The 23,480-nt window shown below is 43.2% G+C and overlaps 1 protein-coding gene across 1 annotated transcript in view; it reads left to right on the forward strand.

Moving 5' to 3' along the window:
* The first annotated feature begins 512 nt into the window (after positions 1-512).
* Positions 513-23,480, forward strand: part of LOC138454753 (borealin-2-like) — a 168,039-nt gene continuing 145,071 nt past the window's right edge. The window contains exon 1 of the mRNA XM_069607064.1: positions 513-696. Coding sequence (XP_069463165.1) covers positions 552-696 — 145 coding nt within the window. The 5' untranslated portion in view covers positions 513-551. The remainder of the gene's footprint in view (positions 697-23,480) is intronic.

Consider the following 23,480-nt stretch of genomic DNA (forward strand, 5'->3'; position numbering starts at 1 on the left):
ATATCAAAATTAACACCCTGATTAATGCTATATTTGTAATGGAAGTGAAACTACATTTCCCATAATGCACAGTCATTCACGTGGCTTGAAAACTAGTACTTTAACACTATTGTCTTATTAGTGCGGACTCTTTATTGTATTGTGTTTAAAAGCTCCACAGATTACCAGGTTCAAGCCAGGGCCGATTCTCCACCGGGCTGTCGCTCCATGCAGTGCAACTTGCCAAACATTGAATATGTGTAGTCCTATTTACTTGGCTCCTACCGTATAATAAAAAGATTTACAATTTGAGTAAGAATAAAGATTTATAAAATGAATTGGGTAAACAAGACAATTATTTCTAAAGGGGCGTACACATTCATATTTTTCAGTTTGCAAAGGAGATCGAGTTTCTGCCATGGGGAGAGGTCTGTGAATGCCGCACTGATTTAACCCACCTGGCCACAGCGACAGGAGACTAGTCTGATGTTTAGGGCGGGGCGAGGACCACTTCAAAGCTTATAAGAGGCCTAAAGGAAGTTGTGTCGAAATTTCTTCCCGTCTTGACCACAATGCCGTCAAAGCATAGCAAAACAAATGGACGCCGAGATCAGGCTAGCGGCAGTTCCGGGGTGGGCAGCTCGGGCAAATGTAACATTGCACAGGAGCAAAAACGCGACAAGATTGAGTTTTTTATGCGTGATTTTATTCAGCAAGGTGAGCGAACTTACTCGTAGCTGCGCGCGGGGAGCTCACGAACACAGAGGCATCCGAATAGTGTAGAGTTTTGTATTGCAAATGTTCAGGGAAGCTGTGGGTGGGAGGTAGGCGCTTCGTCTCGCGATGTTTGTGGCAGAGGCGTGTGATGCACTTGTTTGGGGGGCGCACTGTTGAGAATGTTGTATTTTGGGGACCGTTTCAATGCCTGTCATTTAGAATGCACGGTTTGTGTGGTGGAGTGTGTAATTAGCTCAAGGCTGGTTTGGGGGCGCTATTGCGATTGATGCAGTGTTTTTGGCCGTCTTAATGGACCTGTTAATGGGGGGGGGGGGAGTGGCGGGGGTACTAGTGGAGCTGTGAAAGTATACTGTGTTATGTAATATATAATGTATGGGATACCAAATATTTGCATGACTTGGTGGAGCGGTGGGCCATTACAAAAGTTCCATACACTATTTCACTATTTGATGTGGATGTTGCAAAGTGGTGTGGCTATGTTGAACCGTCGAAGAGTTCCTGCCATATATCCACGTACTGTCCATTTTAAGTAAGAGTTGGCAGAACCCACTCTAGTACTCTTTATGGTGTTGCATACACTAGCTTGGTTACTTAACTATAAACTTAGACTGCATCGGATGAATGTCCTGTCCTGCTAGCCACCTGGGAATGCAATGGAATGTTGGTGCATGGCGTGGTTGACTGCTAAGGAGAATGTTCAGTGTTTGCCTGTGAGTGTTCTGAATTTGTCAGTTGGAGAGCAAGAAGGCAGGTGGGCGTCCAGGGCTCAAGTCCTAATTAAAAAGGTGGGGGGGGGGGACTCACTAACATACCACACCAATGGCATGTGATGTCAACCGAAATTAGCATATCAAGGTGAAATATGCACATTTCATTCAATTGGCTTTGCAGAACCATACAAATTTCACAGGACGAATGTTTTGACTTTCATAAAATCAACACACAAAAAAACCAAGGGGGGATATCTTTGAACAGTGTTTAGAAAATGTTAAAAAGGTGTGAATGTTTTAAATTCCAAATGCCAATGTTTTCCCTGGAACATGCAGTCCCGAAATGTGACATTTCACCTTTAGTTTTGTGCTGCATTTCGTCAGGTTATGTGGTTAAGTGCCTGGCCTGCGAAGTTCGAGTCCCGAGGTTGTAAAAAAGACGGTCCATGTTTTTCACTTTACACATGGCTCTCAAATACGGAGGGGAGGGGGCCCGTCCACCCTCTGAAAAAGGTGAGGGACTCCGTCCACCCACGTGTACCCTCGACTTGTAACTCGATCAATACACCAACTGTACGTGTATATAATCATAACTGGTCTTTGGAACAAAGTGGCTCGCGGCTGGTGTCTGGGCTACCATTGAGGCCCACCAGGACACAACCGTGACATGCTTCACAAGCCCCCCTCGCCCCATAATGGAACATTCTGGTTGTCCCATTTTTGTTCCTTATTTTTTCTTTGATTACTGCAAGTTCGTCCCCAGAGCTAGGTACACTAGCAACTGATTTGCCGAGGAGTCCTTTTCGAATTCAGTTGACAACCACAGTGGGTCTTGGGAGGTATCTTAAGGACTGGGACTAGGAAGATGGGCCTCGGGGTAATGAAGATTACCAGTACATATTTAAGCCTTTAATTTCCTCTATCGAGCCTTAATTTTGAGGATGAAGCAAGTTAGTGCTTGAATTCACATTTTTTCAGATGCAGCCATGCATGTACATACAGGCCGTGCTATGGCAATTGTTTTGAGAACTTATATCCATGTATTTCAGTCAAGAGACACTGGGCTTATAACTTTGTCATGGGTATTTTTGGAAATAACCAAGATCTGCAGAGGCACTTAAAGTCACTACCTGAAATGTCGAGGCAAGCCGGAGGAAAGCCTGATCTGTCATCGAGGGGCATAACCCGTTTATGCCAAGTAGGTGGGCACAACTAAATATAAATATGAAACTAAATTTCAAAGATACAGTAAAGAATAGATTGCTTAAAGGAGATGCCTGGTATTAAGGATCGTGTGACACAGGGTTCGAAATACACATGAAAAAAAGACTGAAACCAGTTCCCAGTGCTCACAGAATGCTCTTGCAATAAAGCTGCAATATTCGTCAGATTGGTTTTCCATTAGTTGGAAGATTATGAAACCAGTACATGAGTGCTTTTGATAAAATGCCCAAATAGATATGTAATCCTTGTTCTAGAAGGCAAAAAGCATTCTCGGCAGTGTTGGCCCCTAAGCCAACAATGCATTTTGGAAAAAGATTCCATGTACAGGGCTGAGCTCTTTGTGATAACTGCACGTCAATTACAAATATGGTGCACATCATAGCATGCGCAATATATACGACATTCAGATGTTCAATACAAAATATATATATCACAATTTGAGCAATTGGAATTGACAAAGTGAGAAAAGTAAAGAAACATGCACAACATTAATGATTGGTTAAGTTGCATACATGTTGGTAATGGTCTAATGGGAAATGGTCAAAATACCTTAGCTGATGCATCTGTAAACATAATGGGATGGGTTGTGTTTTTTAGAATAAGCAGTTATATTAAAGGGAAAGGCAGGCCCTTACCTGTGCTGCTTTGTTTGTGGTACACAGTTAAGTTTTACAGAGATCCGAATCTGAGGAATTGTCTAATGATAAAACTTGTCTCCTCATTCCAAACGAGCACAGTACGTGAAGTAGTACTCGCCCTATAAGGCTTTTGGGCGGTTCGCAGGAGAGGGGACCTCTCGTGTGGACACCCTTTAAATTTGGAGTGTTGAGTGGAAGACCTGGGGCATTGCCACGTCACGCACAGTGTAGCATGATGGTCATCAGCCCCTTGCTACCAGTACTCTGTGGGAGCAGAGAGGCTGGGATGGTGGCAGTGCCTGATGGAGAAATGATGGAGAAATGGCATGGGGGTGTGTAACATAATAATCTGTCAATGCATTGATGCATTTCATAGTCCAATTAATAACGGCACATGCAAATTTCAAAAAGTAGATTTATTTTTTTTTAGGATTAAACACTACCCTGCATGTGATGCTAAATTAATCAAGTATGTTATATCAGCACATGTGGGGCAATAAACTTGATGGTAAACAGTGCATGTGATAATCGTGTATAAGAGTCTTGTAAAAGGAAAAAAAAGTTGTGAGAAAATAGTTATATGCAGTCAAGCGCACGGTAGATGTACATATATTGTGGCACAAAAGTTGCTCCAGCTCGCATAGTTTAGTAATTGAAAAAATACATAGTGCACAACCGATGCAAAAAAAGTCCATCGCTGAGTTGAGTAGTCTCTGTAGTTGGTGAGCAAATGGTTGAGATGCAATACAATGAATCTCTGAGATGAAGAGTTTCTGTAACTGGGGAGCAAATATATGTAAATCGCCATATGAAGCACATATAGTTGATCTCTTCGTTGATGCCATTGGGTGTCGATGCGCCAAGAAGTTTCTAATGTTTTCGTGTTGGTTATGCTTAGTCACTGTTTCAACAATTTGAAATCGTATCTGAGATGTTATGTTTCATTTCATATCAATGTCTTGCTACTGCCAAATTGGGATTCTGGTTTCTAATGCATGATCGAAGTTCATTCCATCTTAGTTTAGCTGGTCGTTTAGATTGTCCAATGTAATATAGCCCACATGGTCATTTGATGGAGTATATTTTATTAGAAGTGTAGCATGTGGCGTAATCTCGCAATTTGATTTTCTCGCCTTTGCGAGGATGGTTAATTGTGCTGCCTTTGGTGACGAACCCGCAATTGGTGCAGTGAAGGCATGGAAATGTACTGATGTGTCGTGCTCTGGTTCTGTATGGGAAGTCTGGTGATGACTAGTTGGTCCCTGAAGTTTTCTACTTTGATATGCAAACAGAGGTGGTTATTTGGAGAGATGTTCAACCCTGAGGTCGCAGATGAGTGTCTTCCAATTTCTTTTGATGGTAGAATTGATCCCGTTGCTTTGGATAGAGGATTTGGATACATACACTAATGGAGGTGTACTTGATGATTCTTTTATCTGTGAGTAAATCGTTTTTGTCAGCCTTGATGGTGGCTGCCTCAACCTCGTGTTATATCCACGGGCAATACATTTCTTCCCCATTTCGTTAATCTTGCTGGTGTAGTTTTCTGGATTACTCACAATTTGTTTCACTTGCAGCATTTCGCTATATGGCAATTTTTTTATGAGACTTGGTTGGTGGAAGCTAAGTCTATGCATTAAATTGTGATCAGTTTCTTTGCAGTGAATGTTTGTGAACCCATTGTCTTCTGTCTTAATTGCAACATCTAGAAAGTCGTTCACATTTTCTTCTGTTCCTCATATCCCGACGATGTCGTCAATGTACCTTATCCATAGACTGATATTTGTCATACGGCGCGTTTGAGTACATAATCTGTTTCATACTTGTACATAAAGCGATTTGCATATGTGGGGGAGGTAATAGCGCCTATAGATGTTCCTGACACTTGAAGATAATACTGGTCCTTAAATTGGAAGTAAGAATTCTCAGCAAAAAATTGTAACAGCGCCAGGATGAACTTTGTGGGCTCTGATATCCTTCATTCAGTAGCATCCACTCAATGGCTTCCATGCCAAGGTTGCGGTATGGATGTATATAGTCTCTTGACATCCACTTTGAACATGTTGCCAGGATCAAATATTGTGCCATTAAGATTTGTAAGACATGGGTGCTGACTTTAACGTATGTCTTGGTCCTAAAAAAGGTGCTTTTGATGTGGATGTGCTTGCTTCTGTTCCTTTCTACGGGTGTGGGGTTAGTTGAACCTCTGCATGGGTTAGCTGGTCTTCTAGTTTTGGATTCAGTGCTGGATGTGTTACTTGAATTATCTTGTCGTGGTTTTCTTTTGGAGAGGTCCGTATTTGTCCATCCACATGTACACTTCTTAATTCAAATCATACGTGTTGTGCTTGAATTTCCTCACTTTCTTAGCTTATGAGGACATAGAATCATTGACTACCAAATGAGCTGAAACCTTAGGTTTCACCCTTGAAGAGGGCAGATAGTCTTAGGCCTTACAAGCAGTAGCACACTCAATTCAGCCATTTTAACTAATCTAGATCTCTCGATGGATCAAGCGACCTGATCTGTAAGGAGATTGCACGCAATAACCCTTGGCAGATACTACAAAAACCAGCGAATCCCCAGAGGTCTTAGGATAGAACTACGACCCACCTTATGCAAAGTGAGGAAAGAATTTGTCCGTAAATGGGAAGCTATCCTTAATGCTCATTAGACTTGATCTTGCTGATATCCAAGAATTCGAAAAAACATTGAGAATTCACTGAGACCTAATCCTAACAGACATTAATGTGAAAGAGAGCTACAAGATGGAGCCTGAAGCTAAGAAAGTGAGGAAATTCAAGCGTGACACGTATGATTATTTGAATGAAGAAGTCTACACGTGGATGGACAAATACCAGACCTCCCCAAAGAAAACCACGACCAGATAATTCAAATAACACATCCAGCTCTGAATCCAAAACTGGAGAATAGCTAACCCACGCAGAGGTTCAACTAACCCCACGTCCGGAGAAAGAGTAACTGAAGCAAGCGCCTCCACATCAAAAGTACCTTTTTTTAGGACTAAGACAAAAAACAAGGAGGGGAATAGGAAATGAGAATGGATTACCAGGCAACAGAAGAGAACTTAGTAGTTGACCACTCACTGATTCGGGAAAATACACCCTACAAAAAGGTTTGATGTTTGAGACTAAAGTTGAATTATTCCGATATGTCATGAAACACTAAACAATTATTTTCCCCAATGAAAGAGTGCACCATGAGATCTAATGTAGGAGAAGAAGAAACAGAATTGAAAGAATTCAAAAGCAAGAGTACCTTCATGCCACCCATTCATGTGCCATCCGTAGACCTTTTCCACAAACCAGTGTTAAAAGATCTCAAAGCCATCACATTCAAACGCCCACAATATGAGAATCTTAAACCACATGAAGTGACAATTATTAGGAATCTCCAACAAGAACATAATGATTAGATTGGCTCATAAAGGTGGAGCCCTCGTAATAATGAATGAAAGATTACATGGAATGCAGAAGACAACTAAGTGATGCCAGCGTGTACGCAAAATTGGACTGCAATCCCACTGTTGCGATAATGAAAACTTTAGATAAATTACTCCGAAGCGTAAGAGCTAGGTTGGATCAACCACCACACGCGCAAGTTTCTACACACTGAACATCCGAGGATCCCTAATTTTTACATGCTCCCGAATATACATAAACACCCCGCCAGACCACCAGGAAGACCCCATGGTGGCAGGCATGGACAGGATTTTACAGTCTCTAGGCAAATACATCGACTATTTCCTGCAACCCCTGGTGCAAAACCAAAGCAGACACCACACATTTCTTATAACACCTTAATGGCACCATATGTAATCCTGACAACATCCTGTTCAGTGGATATCAAGAGCCTATATACAACAATACCCCACGACCTTGGCATGGAAGCCATTGATTGGATTCTACTCAATGAAGGCATCGGCTGGCATTGTTACAATTCATTTCTGAGAATTCTTACTATGGCATTTATAATCTGCCTATACCCAAGTGTTTCAAGGCGCGACGAGGCAAGGGGGGGAAACGGGGAAGACAGAACGATCCTACTAGGCCGGGTGACATTGAGATCACGCAAGTGCGGGGGGAGAGGTGTCAGTGCAGTACATAGGATGACAGTAAAATAAATGAGTGCGGCCAGCTGGTGGCAAGTGCAAGGGTAAGTGCAGGCATCAGGTGTGAAGTGCTGGTAGGGGCTGTAGGGATACAGAACAGTCCTGTGCAAGGGTTGCTAGGGGGGCAGTGCAGGTGTTCAACTGGTGGGGAGGGGATCTGGGCCCTGAGATCAGAGCGTAGCCAGGTAACCAGTGCAATTACAGATTCAGCCAGGAAATCATCAGCGGAGAGGAGGTGAGAAAGCAGAAGCAAAGAGGAAGGTCTTGAACCGGAGATGGTTCTCAAGTTTCAGAGAGGCAGGGAGGCTGTTCCAGAGGGAGGCACCAGCAGAAGAAAGATCTACCACCAACTCGCTGCTTGGAGAAGCGATTGACCCTAAATGAGTTGGAGGCGGCTGAGCGAAGAGCTCAAGAAGGAAGATATTTAGGAAGAGAGTTGAAGGTATTGAGGTCCCAGGCCCCAGAAGGCCTTGGGGACAATGATTTCAGTCCTGGAGAGATCCGATCCCTGGACTTGAGGCCAAGGACAAGATTTGCAGTTTTGTTTTGGATGAGTTGCAGAGGGCGGAGAGTAGAGGCCGGCAGATTTAGAAAGAGGCTGTTGCAGTAGTCCAGCCTAGAGAGAACCAGAGCTCTGGAGATATTGAGCTTCTGGGGGAAGGAGAGGAACAGAAGAATACCTGAGGTGCAGCTGGTAGTGTGACTTCTTAGAGACATCGGAGATGTGAGGAGAGGAGGAAAGTGTGGAGTCGAAGATGACCCTGAAGGTTTTTAGCCTCACAGTTGGGAACCGAAAGAGGGCCAAGAGAGGCCAGCCTTAGTGACAGGAAAGGAGGGAGCAGGTGTGTGCCGGTAGGAAAGGTGGGAACAGGTGTGCTGATGAGAAGAATCTCAGTCTTGCTGGCATTAAGGCAGAGATCATTGCCGGCACACTACTCCTGGATGGTGGACAGTTGGAGATAAGAGGTGGCGGAAGGGAGCCTAAAAATAAGTCTGTCATCAGCATAGCACTTCCAATTTAAGGACCAATATTATCTCCAGTGTCGGGAACATCTATGGCCCCCACATATGCAAATTTCTTTATAATTTCTCTCATACATTTCGGTCTACCATCACTGATGTCATTGTTTGCATTTGACTTTCTTGGACTCATTGACTCATGGTGCTCACCCCTCTCAATTCTCATGCTGGACTTTGCATCTCGTGCTCAGGGTGGCCCTGAGCCATGTTGTGCCCATCTGCATCTTGAATCCAAGTCTGCATTGCTGTTCTCTTGCAACATTGTGTTATTGACTTCTGCAACTGTTTTTGCCCTCCCCTCCTGCTTCTCCAATCTTTCTCTCCTCCTCCCCCACTTTACTTTTTTCTATGCACCTACTCTATCAGTATTGTCATTGGACCTTGTATGATAGCAACAATGTTTGTCTCCTCCCTTCCCTTCCCACACTATCTGAAATGTTGTCAGGCCTAGTAGGATAGTTACATGTTTTGCTACTCTCCTTCCTTCTCCCTCACCTCTTATAATTCCTCGGCTTTACCAGAAATGGCGTCAGGCCTAGTACGGTAGTCACCAGTCTGTTCCCATTCTTTCCCCCCTCCCCCCTCCCCCTTCCTTATGTGTCTTAGCTCTTGCACTATCTGTAATGTCGCCTTTGGTCATGGCCTGTAAGAATGTCATTGTATTTTCCCTTGCTCCCACCCTTGCCTAAAGTGCTTTGAAACACATTGTGTATAGGCGCTATATAAATTAATAAACTCCTATCATATGGATAAGGTAAATTGAAGACATCTTCAGGCTATGGAGAGGAACAGAAAATGTTAGCGACTTTTTTGCATATCTCAATTCGATTGATCCTCGGATACGTTCACCCATGAAACATCACACGAAGTAATAAACTTCTAGATGTTGCAATTAAGGCAGAAGACAATGGGTTCACTACTAACATTTACGGCAAACAAACTGATGGCAACAATTCAATTTACTGCATAGATGGCTTCCACCAACCAAGTCTTGTTAAAACGTGCCATATAGCCAAATGCAGTGAGTGAAACAAATTGCAAGTAATCCAGAAGACTACACCCGCAAGAGAAATGAAATGGGAAGAAATGTATTGCCAGTGGATAAAAGACACGAGGTTGAGGCAGCCACCATCAAGCGTAACGATTTACTTGCACAGATAAAAATATCAAGTACACCAATTATTGTATGTATCCGAATTCTCCATCCAGAGCAACAGGATCAAATCTATCAAAAGAAATTGACACTTACCTGCCACCTCAGGGTTAAACATCTCTTCAAAGAACCACTTGTTTGCATATCAAAGAAGAACTTGAGAGACCAACTAGTCACCACCAGACCTCCCATACAGAACCAGAGCACGACACATCCAGCACGATTAACCACCCTGTAATGGAGCCTCTGTGAAGTGAACAGAACTGCAGTCGGGGCTGGCTCTGGCAATGCCAAGATACAGGATAAGTGGGGCAACAAAGGGTTAATTTCATCTGTCTAGTGGAGGGAGTAATTGACCGTTGTGTAGCCAATCACCGGCAGGGATTCCAGTGTTTTGACTTCTCTTTGTTGTTCCCGGTTGCTAGGAGACGGAAGGTCAGAAGAGTGAAAGCGACGGTTACGCTTGGGCATACTAAAAAAGCTCCGGATGAAGCGGAACTGAAACGGAAAGAAATATATATGAATATAGAAGAGAGAAAAGTTGCATTGTTTTCCCAAGTTATGTTCCCGCTGTAAGAGCTTGAATTAGCGGTTTCCCGACTGAGTGCCGGGACGTCGGCACAGGTGGAAGTACCGGAGGTCCGTCATGGCCGTGTGAAGGAGAGGCAGAGTTCAGCCATTTACAGCTGTGCCGACGTCGTACCGAGTCTTCCGCATTGTCTGATCGGCGGATTGTCAAAACGGAAGAGGTGAGGGGCGGAGTTTACTCGGGAGTCGCCGAGTCAAAGGGAGAAAACAGCTGAGAGGAGAGGCAGGGTTCCTTCGAAGCCACCGACCTAAGTGAGAGGCTGGAGTGAGGGGCGGAGCTCAAACCTGCGAAGCCGATGCAGGGCTCAGCTGAGCAGAGTGAGAAACGCTTCATAACTGTCGAGGTAAGAAGAATGGTTGCGACGAAGAGCAAGGATCGCTGAAACATTGACTGTATGTACGGTCTGATCAATGATACTCAGGAAGATGATTTAGAGTCCAGAATGCAACCGAAATTGAAAGTCCACGAACGTGTCTGAGAGAGCTGGAGAGAGTGCAAACAAAGGCTGAGAAGGGAAGTACAAATAATTAAAAGGACAAAGCAAGAGTCAAGAGCCAAGTCAAGAATAAACTTAAGGCATACAGAAAGTATTAAACAGCAAACTAAAGACTTATTTGCTTGAAAATAAGAGTTGATTAAAGAGAACGAAGTAAATAGTCAACATAAAGAAAGTTACCAAAGAGAGAGTAAACAAGACTAAGGAGTTTTCGTGCTACCAGAGACTGTAAGGAAACCTTTAAGAACTTGAGAGCGTGGTTTTGAGTGACTTACCTGAAACCTCCAACGGCAATCCCTGATGTAATTTCAAGACATAGACCCCCCTATAAGCAGAGAATTAAAGTTAATAAAAGTTGTTTCTGAAACAGAATAACCCCTACTTTCAGTCTCAGCGTATTACATAGCTTGCAGAGTACCAGTTTACACACCCTTGCTCAGGAGAGAAAATCAGATTGTGATATCACGCCACATGCAACACTTCTAATAGAAACGGTTGGTTGGAGTTTGGAGAACAAGTGGGACCCTGCGCTAACTGGTGGGTGACAGATTTGTTAACTGTAATGACACCTGCAGCCTAACACATGGTCTGTCTAGGAACCAAAACTCAGATTCCCAATGAACGAGTTTAGAGAGGGTTGGTTGGTAAACCTTGTTGAGTAGAGGTGCTGGTGGATGGTTTTAACCAATGGTTATACCCATGGATTAATTGAGTCTTGGTTATTTAAATAATGGAGCAACTCCTAACTAGTTGTCGTGGGTGAAGGCTTTAATGTTTCACAAATAAAACCAAGGACCAAGCATAAGATGCTAGGTGCATGTGAAAGGGGAGCTAACGCATGTTTCGACCGTAGTCTTTGTCCAGGCTGTAATGGGTAATGGGGTGAAGTGACAATGTGGGGGCATATCTGCGCATCATTTGGAGATCATCCATATTGTAAAACTGCATACAGTATTTTAGGTCACGCAGAACACAAGTAGTTGGTGGTGTGTGAAGTGTGGTGATGGTGACGGGGCAAGTTGACGTTTGGAAGCAACAAAATATACATGTACAATATACATTTTACATTTAAACAATCCATGTCAGCGTACCAAGGAGAGAAGAGCGGCGTAGGGCAGAGGGGGGAGAAAGCAAGGTGGACAAGGTTGGTGTAGGGAAGAGCTGAAATGGCTATGCTGCGTTCATGGTTATGGCTGGTGCTTATGTGCAATGGTTGGTGGTCCTGTTGAGGAGTTATAGCATCTGGTGAGTGGATCACAGTTCCTGCTCGGCGGTGGGCTGATTAGCCAATCTGGGGGGTAGAGGGATAAGGAATTGATCTGTACTGGGTAGGAGTTCCTGGGAGGCCAGGTCTAATGAGGTTAGTAAGTGTAGTGAGTTGACAGAACAATGATGTTGGTGAATGGCAGTCAATTGGCCTGGCAGTCTTGCTGGAAGTGCCGGTGGTTGTGCTGGCGGCACATGCATGATGGCTGGGGGATTGGCAGGTTGTGGTTGGGATTGGTGGATCCGGGCTTGACACCTGGGCTGTTATGTTGGCATGCATTCGTGGGGGCGCATGCATGGAATGCCTGTTCTGGAATGTAGAGACCAGTTTTAACAATAGGCTCAATTCCTCATAGATTCAGATCTTCATAGAATTTAGCTGTGGACCGCACACAACGCAGCACAGGTAAGGGCTTCCCAATCCTCTAATGTAACTGTTTATTGTAAAAAAACACATTACCCATACCATTACGTTTACTAATACACAGATTCATCAGTTAAGGTATTTTGACAATTTCCCTTTGGACCATTACCATCATGTACACAATCTACCCAATCCTTAATGTTCACGTTTCTTTTCTCACTTTTTGTTGCTTCCAATTGCCCAAATTGCAGTATATATATTCTGTATTGAACATCTGAATGTCGTTTATATATTGTGCATTTTATCATGTACATGTACACCATATTTGTAATTTACGTGCTGTTTTCACAAAGAGCTCAGCCCTGAAGATCTTTTCCCGAAATGCATTGGCTTATGAGCTTACACAGCCGAGAATGCTTTTTGCCTTCTAGAACAATGATTAAATATCTATTTGGGCAGATTATCAAAAGCACTCATGTACTGATTTCAAAATCTTCCAACTAATGGAAAACAAATCTGATGAATATTGCAGCTTTATTGCAAGAGCTTTTTTTGACCACCTGGCCTACAAAGTGGTTTCATTCCATTTTCTGTTCATAAACAAAGTTGCCATGGCTACAACTTAAACATAGCGCAATAGGGTGAACATAACTGATATATATCTATCAGTGAAAAACTTTGTTAAAGGGATGTTATGGTTTTAAGTAAAACTGAAAAAACCCTAGAAATTCACCAGTTATAGTAAGCTAAGCAACCATCACTCGCGCAACCACCATGCACTGGTAAGACTAATACCCATGACATGACAAATGTCATTCATGACATCACTGATAACATTACATACCTTATTACCCCTTCTTTGTTGTTCACGAACATATCTAGGCCAGGTGGTTTTTCCAGTAACAGCCAGGAAGTAAAAATGCAAAAGATACTATATTTCTATACCTTACGCTTCTTTTATGTACTTGCACTACTTAACTTAGAATTCACTCACATTAGACAACACAAACATAAGGGAATAAGAAGCGTTGAGATAGAGCAATGTCTGTGCATGAACTTAAATAGGCAGGTTATGAACACTTTCTGGTAATGCTGCTGTTTTTTTGCTCATTTTCCTTGTATATACTCATATTTCTATGCATTGTGGTCTTTTTATATTTTGTGTACTACTATCATTATGCAGTAAAGAAGGCATTGTTAGGTACTTGGTGTATGTGTCACAGTGCACAAAATGCAGAAATGAAAGGATTCATCATTTTACTATCCAACATAAGGTATTGAATATTGCAGCTCTGACGCATGCTGCAGAGAGTGCCGACCTTTCTATAAAAGTTCATTCATGTACTGGAAAGACGTCAGTAACACAATGATGTTTATAGCAATCTATCACCTAATGAAACTATTTGGCACATGATAATTCTTCCAATGTTTTTTGAATTTTTTATGCCGATATTATAAAAATCCCTTGTAGAGGCTGCGCATAAAAACTAAATGCATATGTAATGTCATCTTTGTCATGGGTATTCGTTTTAGCAGTGCATGGTGGTGCGAGTTATGGTTGCTTAGCTTACCATAACTGGGGAATTTCTCGGGTTTTTCGGTTTTACTTAAAACCATAACGCCTGTTTACCGTTTTCCACTGGATTTCATATTTTTTGTAGCGCAACCTAACCATAACATCCTCTTAAAGATTTTTTCACTGATTATAGATATCATGAATTTGATAGGTTTTTAGTAGGATTCCCTTAGTTTATATACAAATACGATTGAACCCCCTGTCCTACCTAGTGTTTCTGATGTCCACGGACCGTGCGCATGTCCGCGGACGGACTGTCAACATCAACACTATCCAAAAATTCAGGGGTATCTTACATTGTTGTATCACGGAATAAACACACTGAACATGTTCAAAGAGCAGCATATAAATAAATGACAACTGTATGTGCAAGACACCAACAGTCCAATTGCATATGAACCATAATGGAACAAACCAAAATAAAATAACATGCTTCCAACTGAATTACTTCACTGATGCTTTATACAGAAACTGCACAACAAATAAAACACCTACATAGCAGCAACAGGAAAACTAAAAAAACAAACTGGTAAGTACACTACATTAATTCCTCCATTTCTAAAGTTTCTGTAGTAGGATACACTGAAATTTTCTTGAAATGTCTAGTACTTTGGAATGGCTAGAATACAATTTTCATCGGGACGAAATGAGTGATAATAGTAATACTAATGGTAGACACTACACTTTTCTAAATAAGCCAATTAATGAATATTATTTGTGTACTTGACACATTTTTTAACAGAACATACAGATAATAATACTGAAACAGACACTTTGTAAAATCATCTGCAACGTTTAGAGCAAACAATTGATCAATGAGCAATTTCATTATTTTGAAAAACTTTGTAGAGAACCATATCATGGAAAAAATATCACTGTCCCACATGTACCTGTACCCCTTCTCCATGTCCCAGCCGACCATCCCCAAAAAATCCCCATCACAAAGACTTCAATCCCTTCCTCCCCTAACATCCAACATGTAGAAACCCCTAGTTCCCCTGTATTTGTATCAATTTCTTCTTCCCCTTTCATAATTTCTATATTTTTATATAATATATTATGTATGCTGTTATTATATTCCTCCTTTTTTTTAATGGCTGTTAGGTTGTCCATGGACAGTGCAGGTGTCTGTGATGTCTGCAAACAAAATGGAGGTGTCTGCAGGACACAATCTGTCCGCATGTCCGCTCTTATTCAACATAAGGTGTCTGAAGAACACCCCCCTCCCCCTGTTTGCATTGTTCGCAATCAGAATGAATGTCCGTAGAACACATAGCCTGTCCGCAAAGTTGATTTAATTAGTTCGGGGACCTGAACACTGTCTGTAGAACACCCGCAGGAATGCATATCACACCCTTGGGTCATACAAACATTGCGCCTGTCCGTAACTGTCCGCTGCACGTGTATCGCACTTTTAATTCGGGGACACGAACACTGTCCGTAGAACGCACGCATGTGTACACCCGACCCCGCGCTTTTGTTATCCTACAGACTCCCGTACCATTCGCAAACTTGTCCACGACGTCATCGTGTGACCGCACCCACGCTAATTGTGGGTCCTTGTTCGCGAACACAGTCCGGACACCAAGTGCGTTTTTTTATTTTTAAGCAATCCAAGGTATTTTCCTGTGAAACTTCACCCTTGCACATATCCCAGACCATGTCCCTGGCTATCTGCGTACTTTTTTGAAACTTTTTGAGCCCTCTTTGATGTTCGAAGTGTTCGCGGACAGCCGTGCTGTCCGCGAAGTGCGCACCAGCACCCCTATAAAAGGCCACACCCCAGAGCTGCTCCTCATTCTGCTTGTGGATTTCCAAGACGGAGCATTTACAACAGGACAATTGGTGCAGGTTGCTGTTCTTGGTTCCTAGTTCTTCATACCCTTCCAGATGGAATCCCAAGTTGCTTCTGCTGCTACTGCCTCAGCTTCAGCACCACTACCACCTTCCCAAGGGCCTGGTGAGGCGAACAGGCATGAGGACGCAGAGGATGCGGAGGATGAGGAAGTCCCTACTGCTAGCAGTCACCGTGAATCTTGGATGTGGTGGTTGTTTCCACTCTTGATGGAGTACTGAAAGCTCGTGCAAACAAGGTGCGCTGCACTCAGTGCCAGTTGGTGCCGAGTCGTGGCAAACCAGGTTTGTAAAGCTACGGTACTACCTCAATGAAGTGACACCTAAAGTTGTTCCTCGGTGAGGCTATTCGTAAGGTTGTACCCTGAGATAAACATAGTAGGTTGAGTTCCTCTGCAGCATCCTCCGTTTCTGCGACCACAAGAGGCACTCCTGTGGGGCAGCGCACCCCTCCAACTGCCTTGCAAGCCATACGTGATGCTGTAGTCCCTTAATTTCAGAAGGTCACAGTATTGTATATGTACTGCGACGCAGTACTCTGCAGGGGGGCGACTCTTCGAAGTGCTTTCAAGGCTGCGGTCCCAGAGGATGGACTGCACCTACCTGATTAAGGCCCACCCTACATCTTCCACTCCCCACCTGCCCTTTCTAATCCCTGTGGTTGGTGCCCCTTCCTTACCCTCCCTTACTTTCCTTATGTGTCATGTAAGAAAAAACAAAAAAATACAAAACAAATAAAAGGCTCTTTACAGAGCCGCATTTCACAGTTAAAAAGTGCCAATGAAATGTTGTAGGGCCTGTGCATTTTTAGAAGTCTGCAAACATTTAAAACTTTTGGGGTGCTGCCCTATCAAAACCATTGCACTCTTCTCCAGAAGGAAGTGGTGGTTCTGAAAAGATCCTTTTTGTGGTGTTTTTGTTTCGAAAACTTATTGGTGAACACCTACTGGAAAAAGAATTGCTATAATTCCAAAAAGGGTCGCAATGCATTTTGTATATTTCGCAGAAAAATCTGATTCCCAGCATAAGTAAGATGTACTCCATCTCTGCAAAACATGTGTGTACTACGAAACATAATATTTTCATTGTGAAAAGACATGCCAACATTTCTCAAAGGCACAAACAGCCTTGTTGACATTACGCCCCGCTTTGTCCATTTGTGGACCAAATGAAGATGGCAGCCACATTCGTCTGTGCAATACGAGAAAAAATTACTTTAGTCCTTCTTTCATTGCAAATTGCAAGGAGATTTCAGACACATGTCCTGAACTTTAATGAATAATAATGATAATGTCTGGATGACACTGTCACCAAAGTAACACAAAGAGAAAATCCTGCTACTTCACTCCATGCTAGTGCACATCCACATGAGGGAATCCAAGATGTGCAGCCACTCCACAGCGATCTGCATGCACCACCAACCAATTTATCCACTAGTCACCCAAAATCCAGACAATCTGCCTTCTGAAAGACGCAGCCAAAGCTATCTGCTCTCCTCTCAGAAACCGACTTTCTGCCAAGTCTCTCCTTACACATCACATCCAGTAAACTGACCAATCCCTCTCTGCAGTCTCATTTGCATGCCTCTCAGCCTCAAAATCCCTGTATGTAATACACGCTGTCCGTGTACAACCGCGATGTCCGCAGACAGATCGAAAAATCTGAGTGGGGAATGAAAATTTAAATAGTGTGCCCCACTTCCCCTTTGAGGTTGGCTCTGAGGTGCCTTTTTTTGTTTTGTAAAGTGCTTATAAAAAAAACAGCTTTTGTTTGGTTTTCCACTCATTTTGATGATGTCTTCACATTATCCCCTGTAGAGCACTCCTTATATTTTGAAATAACATATCATTTCCCAATGTAGATAGAAATGCCATCTGATTTTAAAATAGTCACCATTAACAATGTCATTCTTACAAGACAACATTCCATTTCTCAACAAAGCAGACATCCCTCTGTTCACCAAATACATTGCACCATTTGCTGGGGACAGAAAACATTAGAATTGTCCCATAGTGCCCTAAGCAGTATTCAGAAAAAAAACTTTCCCATTTTGGAACAACCTCCATCACTGCCTGAACCAAGTTTTCAAGAGTACTCAACAAAGTAGGAGCACTCGTATCCCAAATGGACACCACCCCAATGCAGTACCCCTACATCTGGACTAAGTTTTACACTCTCCAACCACTCCCTGAATATTGCTACCAGGCACAGTTGACCAGTAAACTTCCACTCCTTCAAAACCAAAACTGCCAGCCTTCTGTTTAAACATAGCATACATCTCTAAACCATATACAAACAAATCTCACCCTCACTTTCTTCACATCTGCCATCTTCACTGCCCACACCCTCTCTTCCTGCAAAGAACTTCAACACCTGATTGGCTAATCCCTACGGTACCCTTTCCATGCTGGATTTGCTGAGAAACCCCAGATGTATTACGCCCTGTCCAGACAGCTGCAGTGTCCGAGCAGCACTTAACACTGGGGCAACCCTTCTACCCTTTCCACTTCACTCTCTGCACCATTCCCTCATTGGCTACTGTTAAGCAGTCACACAACCATCCACAAATCATATCTAACAGCTCTACATAGAACTCCATCACAGTTCAGCAATTTAGATGTACTGTTGATCACTCTGTAACATTCTGCTGTGATTGCAAAGCACCTACAACTACCGTAGCTATCCAAGAGTTCTGCTTGCAGATTCACGCACGCCCACATGTATGAATAGTTTCTGCACAGTACATGTACAGCTCTTGTATAAATGCATATAAACATGGTAACTGCCACTTACCCTTTATAACCTGTAAAAAAAACTTACTTGATCATACCAGATGGGAGAAATTACAGTGTCACTTGCAAAGCTGTCTGCTCTCCAAATTTGTATTTACCCATATTACTAATTGTAATGTGCAAACCGTTATTGTCTTCATTCACCACTGCCACCTATTTATCCACATTTCAAGCATAATAGCATTGCATGCATTATAGTGCATAGTATGTACATACAATTTCCTTTTTATACATTCTGGGCATTTTACGTCTATCATTTGAACTTCCTTTTAGAAATGATTACATCAGACACACCACACGGCTGTCTAACAAAGTGTCATATCATATTACAAGATGGGAGAAATAACGGTATGATTGTAAATGGCAGCAACCATATTCAAATGCATGCAATGAATGGTTTCCTGTTCTGTGTTCTGATATGGGTAAATGAAAACGTGTAAAACACCCTTCAGCAGTTGCACACTTTGTATTGTCATCTGAACACCAGTATAGTAACACAAATATGAGAATAGCCTTCCCAACCTGAAGTAACGGCCCATTGCACAATCACACACTTCGACATACATGCCTACCATCATACTCACATTAATGCACACATACATTGCACACGGTCCCAACCCACACTTTCTTTTTTCTCCAACAGACCCCAAAGAATGCCTACCAAAAAGCAACTCCATAGAAAACAATGCAGTACAACAAATCAAAATGAGCATTCACCTCAGGAGGAATTTATACAGAAAGTTCAAACAAGAGCCAATGCAGTCACTAAGCGAAACAAAAGCAGCTTCCAGTAAAGAAATGTTACCTCTTTCAAAATGTAAAACTAAACAAAGTTATTAAAGATTGCAGCTAACACTAGTGTTAACACTGCACCTATAAATCTCGATGTAGCCACAAGTAAGCATACCAAAACAATTATTTTACAAAAAATGTTCCGCCACAGTCCTTCAGAAATCATGCTAAACCCTTAAAACCTACCACAGAAAACTAATCCTGGAATCTCTCATGGACAGTGCAATCCTTCTCAAAATGAATTTTTTTTATTTTAGTTTTAAACCGAATGAAACTACTAACAAAACTAACTACTAAACTACAAAAAAGACTTCTCAATAAACGGAATATCAACAAAGATAGCTTTGCAAACATCTGTGGAGTACCACCACCAGCACAGAACCATATTTCAATGAAGCATACAAACAAAAGCAAGGAAAACCAATTGGCATACATATAAGTGGACGAGGGTATGAAAAATGTAATACAATTATGGAACAAGAAACACTGCTCACAAAAATATCCCCAGAAAACTTAGTATCAACTCCCCATTCCACTGAAGGAATGTGTCCAGTCTACAAATGGCTGTGCACATCAATGTTTAACATAAGCAAACAATCTTTCACATCTTTACTCCAGTTCCTCAATCAGTATGTGAAAGGCAAAGACAAATTGAAAATAAAACTATTACAAAATATGGACTCCTGTCCAGTGCGAAAATACACAGGACTACAAGGACATTCATAAGCCTGCATTTCTGGACCTATTTGCAAAAGTACCTTCCACCATATCAAAATTATACCAACACACCAACTATAAGAAATCTGGTTCATAAACTGTACTATGCCAAAAGTCCTGATTTAGCACTAGCCAAAAATCTTCTACATGGTACAGCCAAAGAACTACTTGAAGAAATGGAGCATATCCAGAGAAAATATTTTGGAAGTGAAAGCCACCTAAAAAATTCAATAGCTTTAAAAAATCCAATAGCTTTACAACCGACTAGCAACAACTTTACAGATGGCAACCTTCTACTACACGCATACAAATAAATACTAAAGTTTAAAAGCACATCTGCTGAAGTACCAAACCGTGTGTTGCTGCAGGACAGAATAGCACAAACTGTAGACAAAATGTACCAAATAGAAGACGCTAAAGATTCCAAATGGTTCCAATTAGCTCTCTATCTTGTAGCAGAAAACAAATACGAAATTACTGACCACTTAATGCTTGCAGTTACTGCACTGCAAAACTTAACCACCTTCACGTGCTATCACAAATAACTTGGAATTATTCCCACTACCAAAACCCCTGCAGCAACTTAACCTGTATGAGAGCATCATAATTCAAACCCATTTCAAGCAATAATACACCTTCAACCAAAAACAGTAAAACTAGCTCCCTCTGAATTGCTGAAAGGCATTTGTGGCAAAGTAGTTTATTTGCCATTAGATCTCAAAGAAAATGTACACTCTAGGAGTGCAACGTCCAATAGATCAATCTTTGATTATCTTAGTAAATGTTGTACCTACACAAAACAATTTGGCAACAACTTGTGGACTTGCATAAAGTTAGACAAGCCCTGCAATATCTAAAAGACAACAATGACTACTACAAAGAAATATTGAAGAAAACCGAGGGAATCCACCAAAATAATTCAAGACTGGTCAATTTCAACTTCTAGATCCTGCTACAGAATCCAGTATTTTAGAACATTATAAAATTCACCCATTACACTCTAAAGACACCATAGATAATGCACTGGAAACTTACCAAATGCGACATGCCAAAGGATCTCCAATCACCATATGGGAAAAAAGTATAGAAGCACAAGCCTTTCCTCTACCCTTTCCTACTGAAAAAGGAGGAAGGTACGATAAAGACCCACACAAATGACCGCATCAGAATACCACTCTTTACAAATGTATTCTGAAGACCCCAGATTCAGACAAAACGTGGAATACATATTCCACCTTCTCTTTCAAAGTGAACTAGCAACTCTATGCTACTGAGTTGCACACATTAAAATCGGGTACCAATTTTCAAAACGTCAGCTATGCAATTCTTACAAAAAGTGCAAGAAAAAGATGAGGTTTTACAGTCAAGCATTACAAATCTTTTAGCAAACCTGCGTGGTACAAAAGAATACTGGTTCCGACGTCATGCAGATGTACGCTGTATAAGAGAACTTGGCCCACCCACTTGGTTTGTGACATTAAGTTGTGCAGAATATGCATGGGAAGATTTACATGATTTTCTAGGCATAGCAAACAAATATAGATATAAAAACACCAGGAGGGGACTGCTAGGGGGCGCAGCGCAAGATGGCAGCAGGCTAGAGGAGCTCCTGAGTGACATGGGACAGAGCCGCAAAAGAGATGCAGAATGCAGCAGCTAAGCTAGAAATCAAATGAAGATCGAATGAGCCCATAAAATTAGGATCCAGCAGAACTTCATCACATGCAAATTGGTGTAGGACTTGCAAAGAAGCAGAACGGCGAAGGCACTGCACCGCTAAAAGCCTGCCAGATTCCTTGCTTCTCAGTTGACACCAGTGCTACAGAGATGCGCAGCTCCTTTACAGCCGTGAACAGTCTCGGAAAGGCACTACTTACATCCCCACTAACTTGCGGGTGCTGGACAGGGGGATGCACGCAGACGTGCAATGCTACTGACCTGCTGGAGGTTGGGAGCTACCCAGACACTGACTCTGGGGGCCACGGGCAGGAACAGCCGGATAGCACAAAGCAACGGGAGCACCCATGGCGAGCTCCACACACCAGATTTGCAACTCTGGGAGGAGCATCGATCGCCCGCCGAAGCGCCTGTGCCACACAACAGAAGGGAACCACGACAGCTCACCACAAGTAAGAGGGGCTGGTGGGGTGAGACCTGGCACACGGGAGCTGCATCAAACACAAAGCTGCATATAAGGAACAAATATTGGCGGCCCCTGGAGCTGCCTGTCCCCCACCCACCTTCCCTACACCCCTCCACACATCCAGCGGTAATGTGCCACTTCCCGGAGCAGCGCATCCCAGTGAAAGGGAGAACACCTGCTTGATCTACCCCGGTCTGACCCAGAAAAACCCACTGGGGCGAGAGGCTATGGGCAGAAAACCCTGTCAAGGGCCCCCAAACATAAAAAAGGTGAGTCTTGCGCTTGATCACACAGCGGGGCACCCAGCAGAGAGGGGCACACGGAGGCTATGGCTAACTGAAACACAGCATAAGAGGGGGGGGTGCGGCCCCTGCCAGAAGACCGGCGCACACCCCAGCCCCTGGCAAATGCTCAACTCAACCGAAAGGGCACTTCCCAATAAAGCACATGCTGCTGGCCCCAGGTCGGCTCCCCACACGCTGCCCAGGACTCACGGCGGGCAGACACCAACCTCACCCCATAACGAGGCCCAGCAGTCACCTACTGACCTTGCAGGATTTGGCCCGACCACCCTGCTAGGGGGCATACGTACCTCACCCCTGCAGCACCTTCTGGACGCAGGCCACAACCATAGCACAAACCGAAAAGGACCACCCAAAAGCAGCAACAAGCACCAACAGCCCGGTGTGTGGCTGGGACTCTTCCCCATTCAGGTTTACCCCCACTCTTGTAAATACAACCAGCAAGCCTAACAAGTTGGCACCCCTCCATACAGCACAGACCCAAGATGACAAAACTCTTTGCGTGGGGTGGGCCTGTGAGAAGGGCCAGACATGCAGGGTCGAACGGGCATGCAAAGAGGAACCCGGGCCCTGGCGACAGGTGAGCCCCCAGCACCACATACACCCAACCAACCCCGGATGTCAAACCGAAACAGGACAGAGATGGACGTTCAAACACAACTACAGACCATCCTGGCTGAGATGCAAATTATTGGGCAAAGGACGCAAGAAACAAACAATAGTCCTGGACATCAAGCGGGACTTGCAGGAAGCCCAGACCCGCCTAACTTCGCAGGCTGAACGCATCACTGACAACTAGCAGCGGATCAGCGCATTGGAGGACAATTATACAACTACTGGAGAAGACCTTGACGGGGTCATTGGGGAGGTTCAGAGTCTTGGTGACAAAATAGACCAAGAAAATCGCTCCTGCTGGAACAACCCGACTGGTCGGGCTGCCTGGAAACGTGAAGAGGGCGTACCTCGAGTCAGACATGCAAGGCTTCTTACACAAT

Source organism: Ambystoma mexicanum, chromosome 1p, assembly GCF_040938575.1.
Source record: "Ambystoma mexicanum isolate Mex_15411 chromosome 1p, UKY_AmexF1_1, whole genome shotgun sequence".
Taxonomy (NCBI): Eukaryota; Metazoa; Chordata; class Amphibia; order Caudata; family Ambystomatidae; genus Ambystoma; species Ambystoma mexicanum.